The sequence below is a fragment of the Tyto alba genome, unplaced genomic scaffold (genome assembly GCF_018691265.1).
Source record: "Tyto alba isolate M040663 unplaced genomic scaffold, T.alba_DEE_v4.0 Super-Scaffold_10, whole genome shotgun sequence".
Taxonomy (NCBI): domain Eukaryota; kingdom Metazoa; phylum Chordata; class Aves; order Strigiformes; family Tytonidae; genus Tyto; species Tyto alba.
In genome coordinates this window covers 28,947,625-28,963,161 of record NW_024881262.1, presented here as the reverse complement: position 1 = coordinate 28,963,161, position 15,537 = coordinate 28,947,625, and the positions used below count along the sequence as shown (strand labels likewise).

General features: G+C 45.4%; 1 protein-coding gene across 1 annotated transcript in view; it reads right to left on the bottom strand.

Moving 5' to 3' along the window:
- Positions 1-7,740: 7,740 nt before the first annotated feature.
- Positions 7,741-15,537, bottom strand: part of RYK (receptor like tyrosine kinase) — a 59,844-nt gene continuing 52,047 nt past the window's right edge. Inside the window, exons 13-15 of the mRNA XM_032992625.2 lie at positions 13,412-13,571; positions 9,603-9,739; positions 7,741-8,774 (exon numbers count right to left, since the gene is read on the bottom strand). Of these exons, the coding sequence (XP_032848516.2) occupies positions 8,663-8,774; positions 9,603-9,739; positions 13,412-13,571 (409 nt within the window). The 3' untranslated portion in view covers positions 7,741-8,662. The remainder of the gene's footprint in view (positions 8,775-9,602; positions 9,740-13,411; positions 13,572-15,537) is intronic.

Genomic DNA, 15,537 nt, shown 5'->3' with positions numbered 1-15,537 from the left:
TACACAGCTCCCCTTTTCAAAATTAAATGCCGGCTTAGTTTGGGTTTTTTCTTTTTTTTTGGTTGTGGGATTTTTTTTTGGTGGGTTTGGTTTTTCCCTTCTGCTTTTACCGCACCCATGAGGGGCTGCAGATCTAGAGGCAGTCTGGTCACCAGCACAGAGCAGCTCTCCAGCAATCTCACAGCTGGTCCTGGGCATCGTCCAGGACTGGGCTGAACTGGTTTCTTTCTGGGGGGATGTCCTGTCCAGCTGCTCCATGAAAACAGCTGCTCACGCATCAAAAAGAGACTCTAAATACAACATTTACCCAATAAAAAAGACTGAAGCCTCCTGTCAGGCCAATGTACCTGTTCTCCCCTGGTTATTTGACCAGCTCACTACTCGTGCTGCTTGTATCATCCTTCTCTCACGCCCATCGTATCAATATTCTCATTCAAAGCCAGCTTGCTGTCTCCTTGCCTCGAGGCTTATTCTGAAGACTTCTGACATTTCTGCAAAAGCAACTTTAGTCAGTCCACTTCCCTACTCCTCCAAGCCCTGTTTCAGTCAAACACTATTAACTCAGTCTGTTCTGCAGCATTTCCTAGGGCGGCGCTGCCAACCTCTGTCCCATTTGCATCACCAAGGACAGATAATTCATTGATTTTTTTTTTTTTCCTCCTAGAGCATGAATCATCCTCAGCACAGCGCTCTCCCTACCTGCGGGTTTCTCGTAGCTCAAAAACAAACCTTGGAGGACAGTTTTATTTAAAGTCTAACCAGCTCAGCTCCATTTTGGTTGGGGGGAAGGCATCGCTGAGGGACAGGGGAGCTTGAAGGGCTCACGGCAGCGTTAGACCGAGGCTGCCTGGACAGAGGTGTGGGACACACAGGGCCTGGGCAGGTGGCTGAGCAGCACCTCTAGGGCCAGGTAAGCTTGAAGACAGCTCTCACACGTTAGCTACGGCATTCGCTCGGCATTCTGCACCAGGTATCGCATCTCAGGCACACCCGGATGATTCCTACATGCTTTCACCCAAGCTTCACAGCACAAACACACTCAGCACCCGGGGCTGCAGCTTCCAGCCTTCTCCGAGTCTGCTCCAGAGGCTGAAGCATCGCAAACATATTGCAGCCATCTCCCCTAACCCTCATCTTTAGCGGGTGATCAGCTTTTGTTGGGCAAGCAAGCCTGGGACCTGCACACAACTTGGGTTTTTTAAGACAAAAAAAAAAAAAAAAAAACAAAACAAAATGCAAAACTGAAAATGCTTCTTTTGAAGGTGTTGGACAGCTCCAAGAGACAATCCCCAAGTGGCCAGACTCTGCTGCAGGTCTCTCCCATGCCAGCTGCACAACGCCACGCTTCTGCAGTTCTCAGCCTGCCCGAGCAGAGGCAGCCCCCAGCTTGCATGCCAAGAGGCTACAGAAATGCGAGGGGGCTTTCAGTGCGGCCTGAAGAGGGTATCTGAGGAGGAGGGGGAGCCGTTCTTGGGTCCGTGAGGAAGGATTCCATCGAAAGTGAGCTCTGACAGGATGGGATACAGGGCACGTGGCTGCAGACCAAGCGACTTCCATCAGGCAAGGAGATGGGGAGCCACCAACTAACACCCCACCGCAGGTGTGGTATGTCTCTGGACACAGGGGTCTACATACATCAGGACATATGTCTGAGCCATCCTCACTGTCGTCCGCAGGATGAAATGAACTGCACCACATAGGTCCTCCTCTTACAAACCACAATTTCAACAAGACGAAGCTTGTCTCGCTAACGAGCCCAGGTTCCTGGGCTGGGGCATTGCTTGCAGCCCAGGCCAGGGTTTCGGGCCGCTTGCGAAGCGGTTGGGCTCCGCGTGGATGCAAGGCACAGGAAGATTTATTGGATCCTGGAGAGTTACGCCCAGAGATAACCCAGCTCATCGGGTCAAAAGCTATCAGGATCGTAACACCCCAGGAGAACAACAGAAGAGGCTGACCTAAAAGTGAGCAAGCAAAAAAGAGCTAGAATAAACTAAAATGAAGTGCATCTTGTTTGAGCAGGAGAAAACAAGGTGGAAGCTGCAACTACAGATGAGAATGAGCTGAAGAAGAGGCTGGGGGGCAGGAGGGAGGGAGAGGAGGAGATGGGGTTATATGTGATGAATCCTGCCTCTCCCACCCTAGGAATGCACAGAATCCAACAGCTGAATCAGAAATACACTCGGGGTAGTTATTTTGTTTAACTTTGCATATTTCTTGGGTTTCTCAGTGGAAAAATGTTTTGATTTGAAGCTTTTGTAAACCTGACGAATCTGACTACTTCAGCTGCTGTGCGGGCCCGAAGAGGGGACCTGCTATTTGGAGCATCACACTTCGGGCGAGAGCTGGTCCTGGAGTTACTGAGCTACACTTGTTTGTGCGACTGAGAACAGATTCTGTGCCACGAGAGGAAGGAGCCAGAACGAACATTATTGCCTTTTCCAGCCAAGGGAAGCGCCGCAGCAGACGGCTCAAATGTGAGACAGTGCAAAGGTGCATTCAGTTCTGGTGGGACTGGGGGATACCAGTATAAACCAGCACGTGAGGACACGTGCCAAGCTTTCCTGAGTCCTAAGCCTAGCGTACTCAGCCTCAGTCGGGCCAATAACTGACCCCAAAACACACTGAATCTTACAATCAAACCTTGCCTTCTGCTACAGAGCCTCTTCTTTTTATCATAGGCAATACTGAGCAAGTACTTAGCAGTGAGGTGTTGCTGCTCCGAGGCAAGATACAGTTAGAGGTCAGGATAGGTAAAGTTCACCCCTTATAGGAACAAGATGAACCATCAAAAATAAAGCATTTTCCCTCCACCCCTAAAATACTCCCTCCCTGTAATGCCATTGCAATCTGGTATTTGCAAAGCGGCACCCCCAGAGAGAAGATAAGTTCGCCACATCCCTACCAGGGAGGAAGCAGCAATTACCAAGAGCTTCACCACGTGGAGCGTGCCGACGGCTGCAGGAATGTCCTTATCTGGTTGTAAGAACCTGGATGTGCAATGGCATAAAAGCCTCACTCCCCCAGCAAGAGCACTGCGGGTTTCAGCGGCCAGATTGGCTCCTTGTCAGGCACTCTGTGGCTCCGCTAAGCTGTTGGGATCACACCTCACTCACAACAGTTCTCAGCAGGCTGCTGGCCTCAGGAGGCAGCCTGCCCTTTTTCTTCTTTTAAACAGATTTCTTTTATTTCTTCCAATGGCTTCTCACTAAAATTCCTGTGCAGAGATCAGAGGCTATGGCTGGTCTCACCTCACATCCTATGATAACAATCTGCCAATGCCAAGAGGAGCTCACCAGACAGACAGAGATTTCTTAAGATGAGTTAACACAGCCTCCAACACGATCTTTGGGTCGCAGATCATTTGCACTACAAGTCACACGCCACGTTGGAAAAACACACCATGTGTTAGCTAGAGCACACAGCAAGGGCTGCTTCCCAGAATACTGCAGTGAAGTTTGCATGAACACCACGGTTGTTCACTTTCATTTCTGTCAAATGAGGTTTTTTTGTTTTGTTCTGGTTTGGTTTTTTTTTTGTTTTTTTTTTTTTTTTTTTTAATACTGGCATTCGTATTTGCGTGTGCTGTGTGTATCTGCCTACTTCCAAGGGCGTGCAATTCAGAGCTAGGACCATGGGACTTTGGGACTGACCTACACAAGACAGCCAAATTTGCACCTGGCCCTAAGTATGCAGATTTACCTGTAAGGAACAGACTTGTGCAATACGTGGCTGATGCACTCATGCAACTCTTTTCAGAGGAGTTTTCCATCTTTTTTTTGTTTGTTTTTTAATCCTCCTTTTCATCAAAATGGTTCATATCCATCAGATAACACAAAAATGCTCAGAACTCAATACCTTTACACAAAGTCCGTAATCTCAGCAATATTTCCACTTTCTTCTAAAAAGCACCAAATGACTCAAGGCCTTTCCACGCACATAGTTTAGAACACACCACACATGTGGTCCTTCCAGAGCACACAGTTGAAAACCTTCTCACAAATCCTAGGGCAAAGGCTGTCAGACAAACACTTCAGGGTGGGGTGAGGATTCCTAGTGCCAAACTCAAGAAAAAAGAGCAAATTAAACTTCAGTAAAACAAGGTCACCTCTAGTAGAAACAAACAGCACCATCTTTCCCAGGCAGCTCCTTTTGCCATGCCAGCCTCACCCTTCGCTGAAAACCTGGAGACAGTTGCAGTGGGAAACAGAGGACAACCAGAACGTGAATGCTAGCCAAGCCAGCCAAGAAGAGTGCTTTGATCTTCCAAGGCACCTCTTGAGTGAGTTACTTGGAAAACCTGCCCATGGAGCAGCCATCCTCTCCGCGCTGCTTTCCAGGTGTTCCTCACACCCCCTCATTTAGCATCTCCACAGCCCCCAACCCATCGCCGTTGCTGAACTGTCTGCTCTCTGCCTTCTCTCTTCCCACTGTTCTTTCTCCCTATGATCTGGTCCCCTCCTTCACGCTGGAGCTCTAATCCATCACAAGTCCTCCCAACCAACCCCGACCCCTGACTCCACAGGGAGTCCCACAACACCCCGGCACTTAACGCTCAGCATCTTTTCCCTTTTACCTCTTCCTGCCTACTTTTTTCTCCTGGCATCACCCAAAAACCCCAGAACTGGAAGCCACAGCCCTCCCTGTCTCCTCCCCTTCCCGTACCCACAGTGTTCTGTTCTTTTACCTCCTTGACTCACCTACCTGTCATGCTCCATCTAGCTCTCCCAAGGATCACTCTCATGCTGCTTCCTTTACTCCTCTAAGCCACTCCTTTGGCTTCTCCTTAATACAGAAGCACTATAATTTCCAAAACCCACCGTCATCCCACATGGTTTACTCATTTTTGACTCTAAGACCATCAAGAGAGCTCCTGACAGCTGCTTCCCCAGCCCTTTCCACGACACCTCCCATACAGTTCCAACATCAGCACTCCAGCAAAACGGCTCCAGTGACATTATTTTACAGCGAATCCACAGCAAGGAGCGGTGCTCCAGAGGGTTGGGTGCAGAGGGGACTGCTCCAACCCTACCCTGTTGTTTTTCCCAGAAATTTGATTTGGGCTCTCTCAGCTGTTTCCTTCTTCTTTAGCTCCTGGCTCTCCCACATATGAAACATCTTTGCTATACATCAAGCTCACAGGTTGTACCTCTCTGCCAGACCCTGTTACCTCCTGTTCAAAGTCAGACGTGGAAAAAAGACTGAAGAAAGACTATTTGGTATGTTTAGCATGACCAAAACAGCCACTCTTTTTTCCCATCATCTTCTTCTCAACACAAAATACATGTCCATCCTAGTCTGCCACTGGAGCTTTTAAGCCTGAGGACTATCATGAACATGTTCTTGATGCCTCTCCGGCATCAAACACACCCTGGACCTTGGTAAGAGGGTGTGTATTTGCATTCAGGTAACAAGTATTGATCAATCCAAACTTCAACACTGAGACTTTTCTGTGTAGTTTAAGAGTAGAAGCTAGCTACAATATTCTCCTTCCAGAAAGTCTGTACTTTCAATCTTCTACTTGAGTGACCTGCTCCTCAAGAGCTTTCCTAAAAGGCCATGGAGCAAAGATACATCACCTGCAGCAGCAGTGGACAAAAATGCCAGTATGAAAGCTATTTGTAATCTTTGGTACAGTGAACTCCTACAAGGCATGTAACTCAAGGTAGCTCTGCTATCAGCAAAATGCCTGCCTTAGCTTTAACCCCTGTAGGTGAAGCATGTTTAGATGAAAGTAGAATTTCCAAAGTTGGTAGTTGTATCTATACCTTAACGCCACGCTAAACCACTTCTCAGTTGCTGCTGATGTGTACACTCATCTGGCAGGAGATAAGAAATAGCCTACTGAACAGAAAGCTGACCAGTTTACCCTTCTCACAGCTTGTGCTGATTGAGCAGAGCAGCCTGAAGTGCAGTACCTCCCTCACCTGCCTTAAGACCTGTCCTGGTTGCTGCTGGGATAGAGTTAAATTTTCTTCCTAGTAGCTGGTATAGTGCTGCATTTGGATTTAGGATGAGAGTAAGGTTGATAACACACTGATGTTTTAGTTGTCGCTGAGCAGTGTTTATACTAAGTCAAGGACTCTTCAGCTTTTCATACTGCCTGGCCAGCAAGGAGGCTGCCCGGGGAGGGGACAGAGCCAGGACAGCTGACCCACACTGGCCAAAGTGCTAGTCCATACCATATCACATCATGCCCAGTATATAAACCAAGGGGAAAGCTGGCCAGGGGCTGCTGCTCAGGAACTGGCTGGGCATCAGTTGGCACAACTGCATTGTGTATCACTTGTTTTCGTAGATTCTAATTCTTTTATCATTATTATTGTTTCCCCTTCCTTTTCTATTCTATTAAACTGTCGTTATTTCAACTGATGAATTTTACCCCTTTTTTTTTTTTTGCCCCTGATTCTCTCCATCCCACTGGAGGGGGAGGGAGTGAACAGCTGTGTTGTGTTTAGCTGCCTGCCAGGTTAAACCACGACAAGACTGCAGCGGTCAGATGTCACTCCAGATACCTATCCACGTGTACAGATTTTGCAAGATACACATCTTGTATGCACATGTGGCTCCATCCTGTGAAGCACATACAATATGCATAGCATTTTCACCCTGGGCTGTTTTCCAATCTCAAGTAAATCTTACAGCTATGACCTCTGTAGATGCCGTCATAGCACAGATCTGAGCACGAATAACACTGCCAGTGACAGCTTTAACAACCAAGCCATCCTACACAAGCACGGACACTGGATAGTTTCCCTGGGTCAGAAGGAAAAGAGATCACATAAGTCCACACAACCACCCTTATTGCTATCCCCAACAAACCCAGTAACTCCAAAGCCAACCAAACTAAACTAGTTTCAATTCATTCAAGCAAACACGGCCCATCATAACATGCCCAAACTCGAGCCAGCAGGAAAATTTCCTTCTAGGATAAAGCAAGACTTGTTTCCCTAGCCGCAGATAACTAACACCAAAGTACAGATAGGAAAGCTCCTGCATTCTGAGGTACGTTCCATTTTAGCTCAGCAATGCAAAGGAGCAGCCTGCAAGACTGAGAACAGACCGCACAAAGTTTTGCTTCACGCGATACTAATTAATTTTAAGCAAAGCTCAAAGCTCTGGAAAGAACAAAAGCTGCACATCTGCACAACACAGCCAAATCCAGCTGCTCGTACTTGCAGACCGGAGTCTCCTAAAACGCTCCAATTCCTACAGAGCCCGTTAGGGCAATGCTCCCAACCATGCAGCTCCACAAACACTTGAGGCTACACGTGCTTTATGCTGAAGATGGCGCGAGACAAAAGGCAATTTTTCATGTTTCGCACTGCGTTGAAGTACAGCCTGCCTCATGGTGCCACCACGTAGAGGATGCAACCTACAGTTCACTTGGAGAACTGGAATTTGTTCTGCAAATAACTTTGTTCTATATGGAAGTTACTAAGGCTGAAGAATGGACCACCACACGTTTTCCTGAAATACCTTGTTCAGCCCGCTGAAGAAATGTTCAACTCAAAATAACTTGGGGTGGGATGGATATTTGGGTTAAAGAAGGCAGTAGGACAACACAGTAAGTCTCAGGGACTAGTTCTACAGGGAGGGAGGCAGGCAGGCAGGCAGTCCACCTTGTCTTCATGCCAACTCCAGCCCAGTGACAACCACCAACCTGTGTTCAATACACAGGGCAGTGTGAGGGACCAAGCTTTCACGTTAGATGTAATAGAAAAACATTCTTTACTCTGCAAGTGTCTTTACAAATATATATTTATATATTTAAGCCCGTTTCAGGCCATAAAAGCCCATAAAAAACAACCAGTACCTTTTTGAACAAGAGAAACTGCGATCCAGAAGTCTGAGGTGAAAGACTCCCACACAAGGGCTGCTTTGGCGCTTCTCTGAAGGCCTCTATTTAGCACATAAAACCATCTTAAAAATCACATCAGCCTTTTATCTGAAAGGAGGGGCACCATTTTTACCCCACCTTTACTACTCTCTGTATGAGGTAAACTGGAATCACTTTTACATAATCATTTACTGCTTTAAAAAGGAGATATTGTATCCTGAAGACCAGCTTTCCCAAAAAACATTTGTGAATGGGTTAAAAAAAGTAAGATGCCGCTTGTGGATCCAACCACAATGTGCTTTTGTCTCAAAATAGAAGAAGTTGATACTAAAAAGCTATTCCAGATACATACAAGTACAAACACTAGAGCTGGTCAGAAAGATTCAGTTTCAACATTTTTAAAAAGCGGGGAAAATTTTCCGCAGTGTGGCTTTTGGATTAATTTCCCCTTTCCTGGCTTTTTTACCAGTTCCATATACCCTTCAAAAAAAAAAAAAAAATCACGTGTCTGTTGTAAGAGTGCAAAGTCCATCCAAATCTCGTGTTTAAGTTCACTATCACTACACTTTAAAAATCCTGATGGCAAATAAAAAGGTCTCAGTTTAACTTAGCAAAAGTGATATCTAGAAAATATTCAACATCAAGAGGTCTTACAAAAAACTTCAGACTACTAAGGCATCCTAAGGCACAGTGTTTTGGAAGAAGTGCTTTCTCCCTTTGGTGTTGCTTTATACACATCACGTGTGTGAGTCCAAGTGATGCATGGAGCTGCAGATGTATGCCATGCCTTCTCCCAATCGGTGAACTGAATCTTCTTCTGCAGTTTCAGACGTAGGCTCCCAATGCTGCATGAAATTCAGTTAGACATTGCACCAGCTGCTGAAACTTGGGTCTTTCTTCAGGATCTAGGGCCCAACAGCAGGCCATCACAGCAAACCTGCAAGACAAAGACAAACGGGAAGACATGAGAATGTAAGCCAGACGACCCTAGGCCCGACCTGAAAGTGAAAAACAGCATTGGCCACTAGAAAACCTGCTGACCGGAGGGAGAAAAGGAACCCTGTGTCTTCTGATAACGTGATGATGAACAACGACTTCAGAGGACAGACACCTGGAATGATCAATAAATGTGCTATGACTGGAAGTGCTGTTTTGATTTAGGATACGAGTTGGAGGCAATCCAGGAGGAAGCAATACATATTTCATTGGAAATTGCTCAACTATTGTAGAAGTACAGTTCAAAGCATTTCTGTGGTAGGCTTACGGGGAGGGGATCTGGAAGAACACACGAGGCAGAAGGTAGTGCTTGTGCACTTGCATTCTCCAGTACCACTAGGATTATGAATAAACACCTCAAGCCCTGCCCTTTAGCTCCAATACACACAGGATTTCTCCACGGTCTTGCTGAGAGAAGGGAGATTCCCTCTCTCACCAAAACTAGTGGCTTTCTACACTGCAGTCCCACACCTCGGGCCTCTTTGTTTCCCTCCTCCCATCCTGCTGATCAACCCATTTCTCTCACGTGTCAGAATAAGGAAAAGAGTTGGGTCAGGATTAAGTGAAGCTCAACGACAACAAAAAGCATTTAATTTTAGCCCTAGTTCTTTGACGTAGGTCACTGAAGCCACACAAATACTTACAAGAGCATTTGTCTAAAAGGCAGAGGCAGCAGAAGGCAAACCCGGCACATGCACAGATAAAGCTGGCCTAACATGGCTGATCACAAAATAGACACTTTATTCTCTCTCCAGAAACATGCACTTACAGTTCATCAGGGCAGTTGATTGGCTGAGCTATTCGATAGCCATCCTTTAAATAAGCAGCCATCTCAAAGGGGTCGATATCGACATACGGAGTCTGTCCTAAAGTCATCAGCTCCCACAGCGTTACTCCGAAGGCCCACTAAAAAGAAACAGCGTAACTGCATTAACAGAACATGCCACATTTTGAGAGCTCCTTCAGACATTCCACAAAATCAGTCACAGGTAAGACTATACAGAGTAAGAAAGCTTTACATAAATTATCTATCTATCTATCTATCTCGAAGTTCAACATGACAATACTTCATCTTGAATAGGGACAATTAAGAATCACAGAACAGGTCTGAGGCTAAAATGAAAATCTTAGCTCACTAAGATTTAAGTGCTAAAAAAAAAAAAAAAAATCATGTATTTACTGCATTTTTCCAGTATGACATTTCAAATTAACAAATCTAACAAGTATTAAACACTAAACCAGTTTTGAAAAAATTAACAACTTACATCACATTTTACATCTTCAAAATACTACACAAATCCCTCAGAAAAGGTCTGTGAAATTCAAAGTTTCAGAAGAACAGACTGGATGAATCACCATTTTTTAAATCAAAGTCATCTGTACATTCTGAGTCTATGATCAGATGTAGGACTCACAAGAAAAATAAAAATTTCATCTAATTAAACCTGACAGCTGGATCAAAATTCAACATATTCAGCTGACAAGACTTGTCAAAAGGAGCTTATGGTGATGAAAAAAAAAATATCAATCAATTCATGTGCAAGCACAGTACAAGTAAAATTATTTATTAGCTGGTATCAAGAGACCCAAGAGACAAAACATGGATGGTGCTGATCCTGCACACTGATGATTCACTGCGGAAGTTACAAGTGCTGCAAACATCATGATTTAATAATAAGAGGCAGAATTCTGCAAGCCTCGAAAGATTCTTGGTCTTAATCAAAAGAAATTCCCCCCTCCCTGCCTCAACCAAAGCCTTAACTAAGGGATGCTGTCAGGGGACACTGATGGGAAGCTCAGAGGTGGAGAAGGGGGGGGCACTGATGCAGCCCTGCTCTGAACGGCGTGGGAAGGCAGGGGAGGACATCATTTTATTCACAGTCAAGAAAAATGCCACAGGACAAGTGGTGGTGCATCTAGAACATGAGGATAAAGGGCGAGTCAAGCAAAACTACTCTGAGAATATAACTATTTCTAATTCTGTAAGTAGCTGCGTAAAAAATGGCATAAAGAGATGCAGGGCTTCATGTCCAACAGAAGGAAAAACCCCGGAATTAAAATTCAACAGGAATCATGTTTTGTTTTTCTATGCTTTGGCTGACTGATAGAACTGTTGGCAGAGGAGGAACACAACAGGAATGTTTCAAGCCAGCAAAACCATTTTAAAGCAATGCATCCAAAAAAGCAAGCCTAGAACACATGCCAACCGCATCTTAGCAGACACCACCTAAATTATTTGTAACATATTTCATCACCCATTATAAATGATATGCCATTGATAACTAGATTTGTTCCTAGCAAGCAGACAAAAACATATTACACCATATTTGTGAAAAGCATCCAGGTAAATGCAAAGATGATATTTAGAGCAGATAGTATCTTCCACACCCAGAAAAACTGTCCATTTTTGCTCACTGCAAAACTCAGATAACTACAGATGCAAAGTTAAGAATTATATATCAGAAGCTGAGTTGCATTTACCCCTATATGATGCAAAAAGGAGTTCTGTGTTAGTGTGGACTATATGCTGAATTGCACTAGAGTTTTCTGAAATGGTTGTGAGACTAAGGTGCCTTCATCCTAATAAAATTCTACATTTCACTGCCAATGTTACATAAGCTTTTATTTCCAAGTCCAGTCTTCACAGTGAATGCTTTCGTATCCAGATTGAAAAAAAAAAAAAAAAAAATCGATATTTAATTGATCCCATTTAGTATTATTAAACCACTCTTTTGCAGGCAACTTTTATCTCCTGTTCTGTCTTCAAAGTTGGTATAACATAAAACCCCACACATTTTCCATTGAGTACAGAAGTATTTCTGAAGCAGAGATGACTCCTTCCCTTCCGTTTTATTTATTTATTTATTTATTTCCCCATTTATGTGACTTGAGCACCAGTACAGAGACTGTGGCAATGAGGAAAAAAGAACAACTTACCAGAACTTTTCAAAACCAGCACATTTGAAGATGCAGTTTACAGTTTCTGGATGTAACCATGTTAAGGAAAGCATCACTACCAAAGAAAATGCCCCCATAGCAGGAAGAGACAGACCACAAGGGCAAGTGGTTTACCATTAATTAGCACTCTAATTACCACAAGTTGATCTTCAAGGACAACCTCCTGTAAGCACAAGAACAGTCCCTTCTGATGCGCAGGAAGCTGAGCAGGTGTGCTAGAAGATCACCATGTACTGACTAAGCTCAGACACTAAAGCAGCAGAGGGTGGAAGCTATGTGAGGAATGCAGTGAGAATGCATCCGCATGCAGGGATGGAGTTTGGAAGACCAAAGCTCAACTAAACTATCAAGAAATACAGAGCACAACATTTAGGCTGCACCGGAGCCAAGTGTATACACACCAGACCACTGTACCAGACAGGATGCGTCCAAGAGCGCCGAGGGAGCAGGTTGAAATCATTGCAACGCTGCTCTCCTCATTTTGAAAGGCCACCACGACGGGGGGAGGTTGGTGACATCTGGAAAAAGGCCCCCTCTTGAAGAGGTGGGATCCGGGGGAACTACAGGCCAGGTAGTCTAACATCAGCTCCTGCTAACGTTGGGGAGCACATGATCCCGGCGGACACTTCCATACATATGGAACATAAAAGTGTCTGGGAACAGCCAGCGTGGATTTACTGAGGGCAAACTGCGCCTGACTGACTAGCTTTTTGTTGAGAAGACAGTGTTAGTGGGCACAGGGTGAGCAATGCATGTTCACATTGACTCCGGCAAGGCTTTTGACATTATCTCCCACAGCATCCTTTTACCAAACCAGTGAGATGTTGACAATAAAGCGGCTGGACTGCTGGACTCAAATTGCAATGATTAGCCAGTTACTAGTGGCATTGCTCAGGAATCGATACTGTTTTATCTTCCTTAACCAGGACTCTGGGGAAGTTCGGGGATGATAGCGATCTGGGTAGTGGCTGACAGGCTGGAGGGACAGGCTTCTGCAGAAGGCCTACAAGAACCTGGAGAAATGGGCTGAAAGGAACCTTGAAGTTCAAGGAAAGAAAATGTGAAGTCCTGTATCTAGGAGGGCATAGCTCCAGGCACTAGGACTGGCTGGGGCTGACTGCCAAGAAAGCAGCTGTGTGGAAAAGTACCTGGGGGTCCTGGTGAACAAGCTGAACACGTCAGTAGCATGCCCCTGAAGGAAAAAAAAGCCAGCTGCGTTCAGGGCTGTGTTAGCATGAGTGTAGCCAGCAGTTCAAGGGAAACAATTCTTCTCTTTTCTCTGTGACTGCAACTGAAATACTGCTGTGGACTCTGAATCGTATTCATTCAAACAGCAGACAAGTCCCAGTAGGGATTGCTTTTTCTGCTAACACTACCAAGGAGAGCAGGGTGCAATGGACAGTTTTGTCACGCAAGAAGAGCCCGCTCGACCTTTGAGCTACCTGCCACGAGCAGCAAATGCAGGAAGCAGGTGTATAGATGCTGTCCTGGACAAATCACTGTTACCTATTCATTGCCACAATTCTCCAAGGGCTGAAAAAAAGGGAAAAATGTCAACAAAATACATTTACAAACTGTAAGAGGGGAAAAAAAAAAAAAAAAAACCCAAACAAAACTTACCACATCACTAGCACTGGAAAATTCATTGTTAACAAGGCTTTCAAGAGCCATCCATCGAACTGGTCTGTTTTCATTATCTCCCAGGCAGTGATAGTCCATAGGAAATAGGTCTCGAGATAGCGCATTGTCTGTAATCTTAACCTGAAGTGCATCGTCAATGCTAATTGAAAAGAACAGAAGTATTTAGCAAATGTAGCATTACAGTTTTACAGAAAATATTTACGCTCAACCTTAAGTTTCAGACTGAGGATTTAATTGGGCAACACTAATTGCACTATCAGCATTTCAAAGGGCTAGCTGTGATTATCAAATATTATCAAAGAATGTATTTATTCTGCATTAACAGATAAGCACTAGAAAAATTAGCAGCCTTAGATTAAATAAAATCAAACATTTACAAGTGCAAAAAAATACAGTTAAAGCAAACAAGCAACTCCCTTAAATTATTCCTCCTCCCTTGAGATCTCCTATCAGATCAATAAAATAAATTTTAGTTATAGTACCTCTGTAGCCATAATGAGCCAAATATTTAGGCAAAGCAAGATCTAGTAATATCTTGTTAAAGCAACCAATATTATTTGTGGCCTAAAATCCTGCCTCCAAGCAATCTGGTAAGATCATATTTATTCCTCTCAACAAGACTGTTGTCAGAAATAGGACACTAGCTAAGGGAAACTTACTTTTAATCAACAAAAGATGACTCAAAAAAGCACACAGAGCCTACTGATTTCTTCCCCCCTCTGGGATGTTAATTCATATTCTTTGGAACTTAAAAAATTGTGTAATAAAGTTCAGTGTTCTCATAAACAGCTGACAGAATATGGGTAAGATGTTGGCTTTAACATCTTATGACAAAAATATAGAAATAACATTGGGTTAGGGGGATTGTAACAAAATGGCTGTGCTGGGGTTCTGTGGCGGGGTTTTTGGTAGCAGGGGAGGGGGCTACAGCAGTGGCCCCTGTGAAAAGCTTCTTGAAACTCCCCCAGCTCCAAGTCGGACCCATCTCTGGCCTGGGCTGAGCCAATCAGTGACGGTGGCTGCGCCCCTGCAGTAACGTATTTAAGAAGGGGAACCTGGGTTGGGACTTGTGAGGAGGAGTTGTGAGGAAGACACCTACGTGAACACCCAGGTCAGTGGAAGGAAGGAGGAGGAAGGGGGGAGAGGTGAGCAGAGCCCCCTGTACCCCGTGGGGAGACAGCAGGGCCACCCCCTGCCACCCATGGAGGTCACCAGTGGGTAGAGGCCGACCCGAGGCCTGTGGAGGAGCCCACACCAGGGACAGGCGGCTGCGCTTAAAGGAGGCCGGGACTCTGAGGGGAGAAGCAGCCCCCGCTGTTGTGGATCGGCTCTGGGAGGACTGGAACACGCAGGGGGGACCCACGCTGGAGCAGCTCGGGAACGGCTGCGGCCCGTGGGGAGGACTCACTGCAGAGAAGGTTCGTGGAGAACTGTCTGCAGTGAGAGGGGAGCCCCGTGGAGCAGGGGAGGGATGTGCAGCGTTCCCCCCATCTCGTGAGCAGGAAGGAGCAGCGAGCTGGCTGTGACCCCCATCCCCTGCCCCTGCGCTGCTGGGGGAGGAGGGGGAGAGATGGGGAGCAGAGCTGGGCCCAGGAAGAAAGGAGGGGTGGGGGGGAAAGGTGTTGTTTGGATGTGGTGGCGCTTCTCACTGTCCCACATTATCTGTTAAGTGTTGTTTTTGAATTAGTGTTGATTTCTTTTCTTCCCCTAACAAGTCTCTCTTTTGCCCATAGCCGTAATGGGTGAGCTACCCCTCCCTGTCCTTAGATGGATTCTTTGAGCCGTTTCTGCTTCATATTCTCCTTCCCATTCCTGACAGGAGGAAGGGGTGAGTGAACAGCTGCGTGGTGCTCCGTTGCCCTCTGGGCTCAAACGACAACAACGGCTTTTGCTATCTTTTTATCTTGTCAATCATTTCTTTATTTTGATGAGAAATAGTTAAATATAAATGCTCAATATGTGTGTTTCCCACTTCACTATCTCCAGCGCCTTCTTATTTATTCCATTTCTATGCACCTTCATCAGGTCAGTTCATTGCCCTCAAAATTTATAGACCAGGAAACTTCCACATCTAATCACTCTCAAAAGTTCAGAGAAATTCCTAG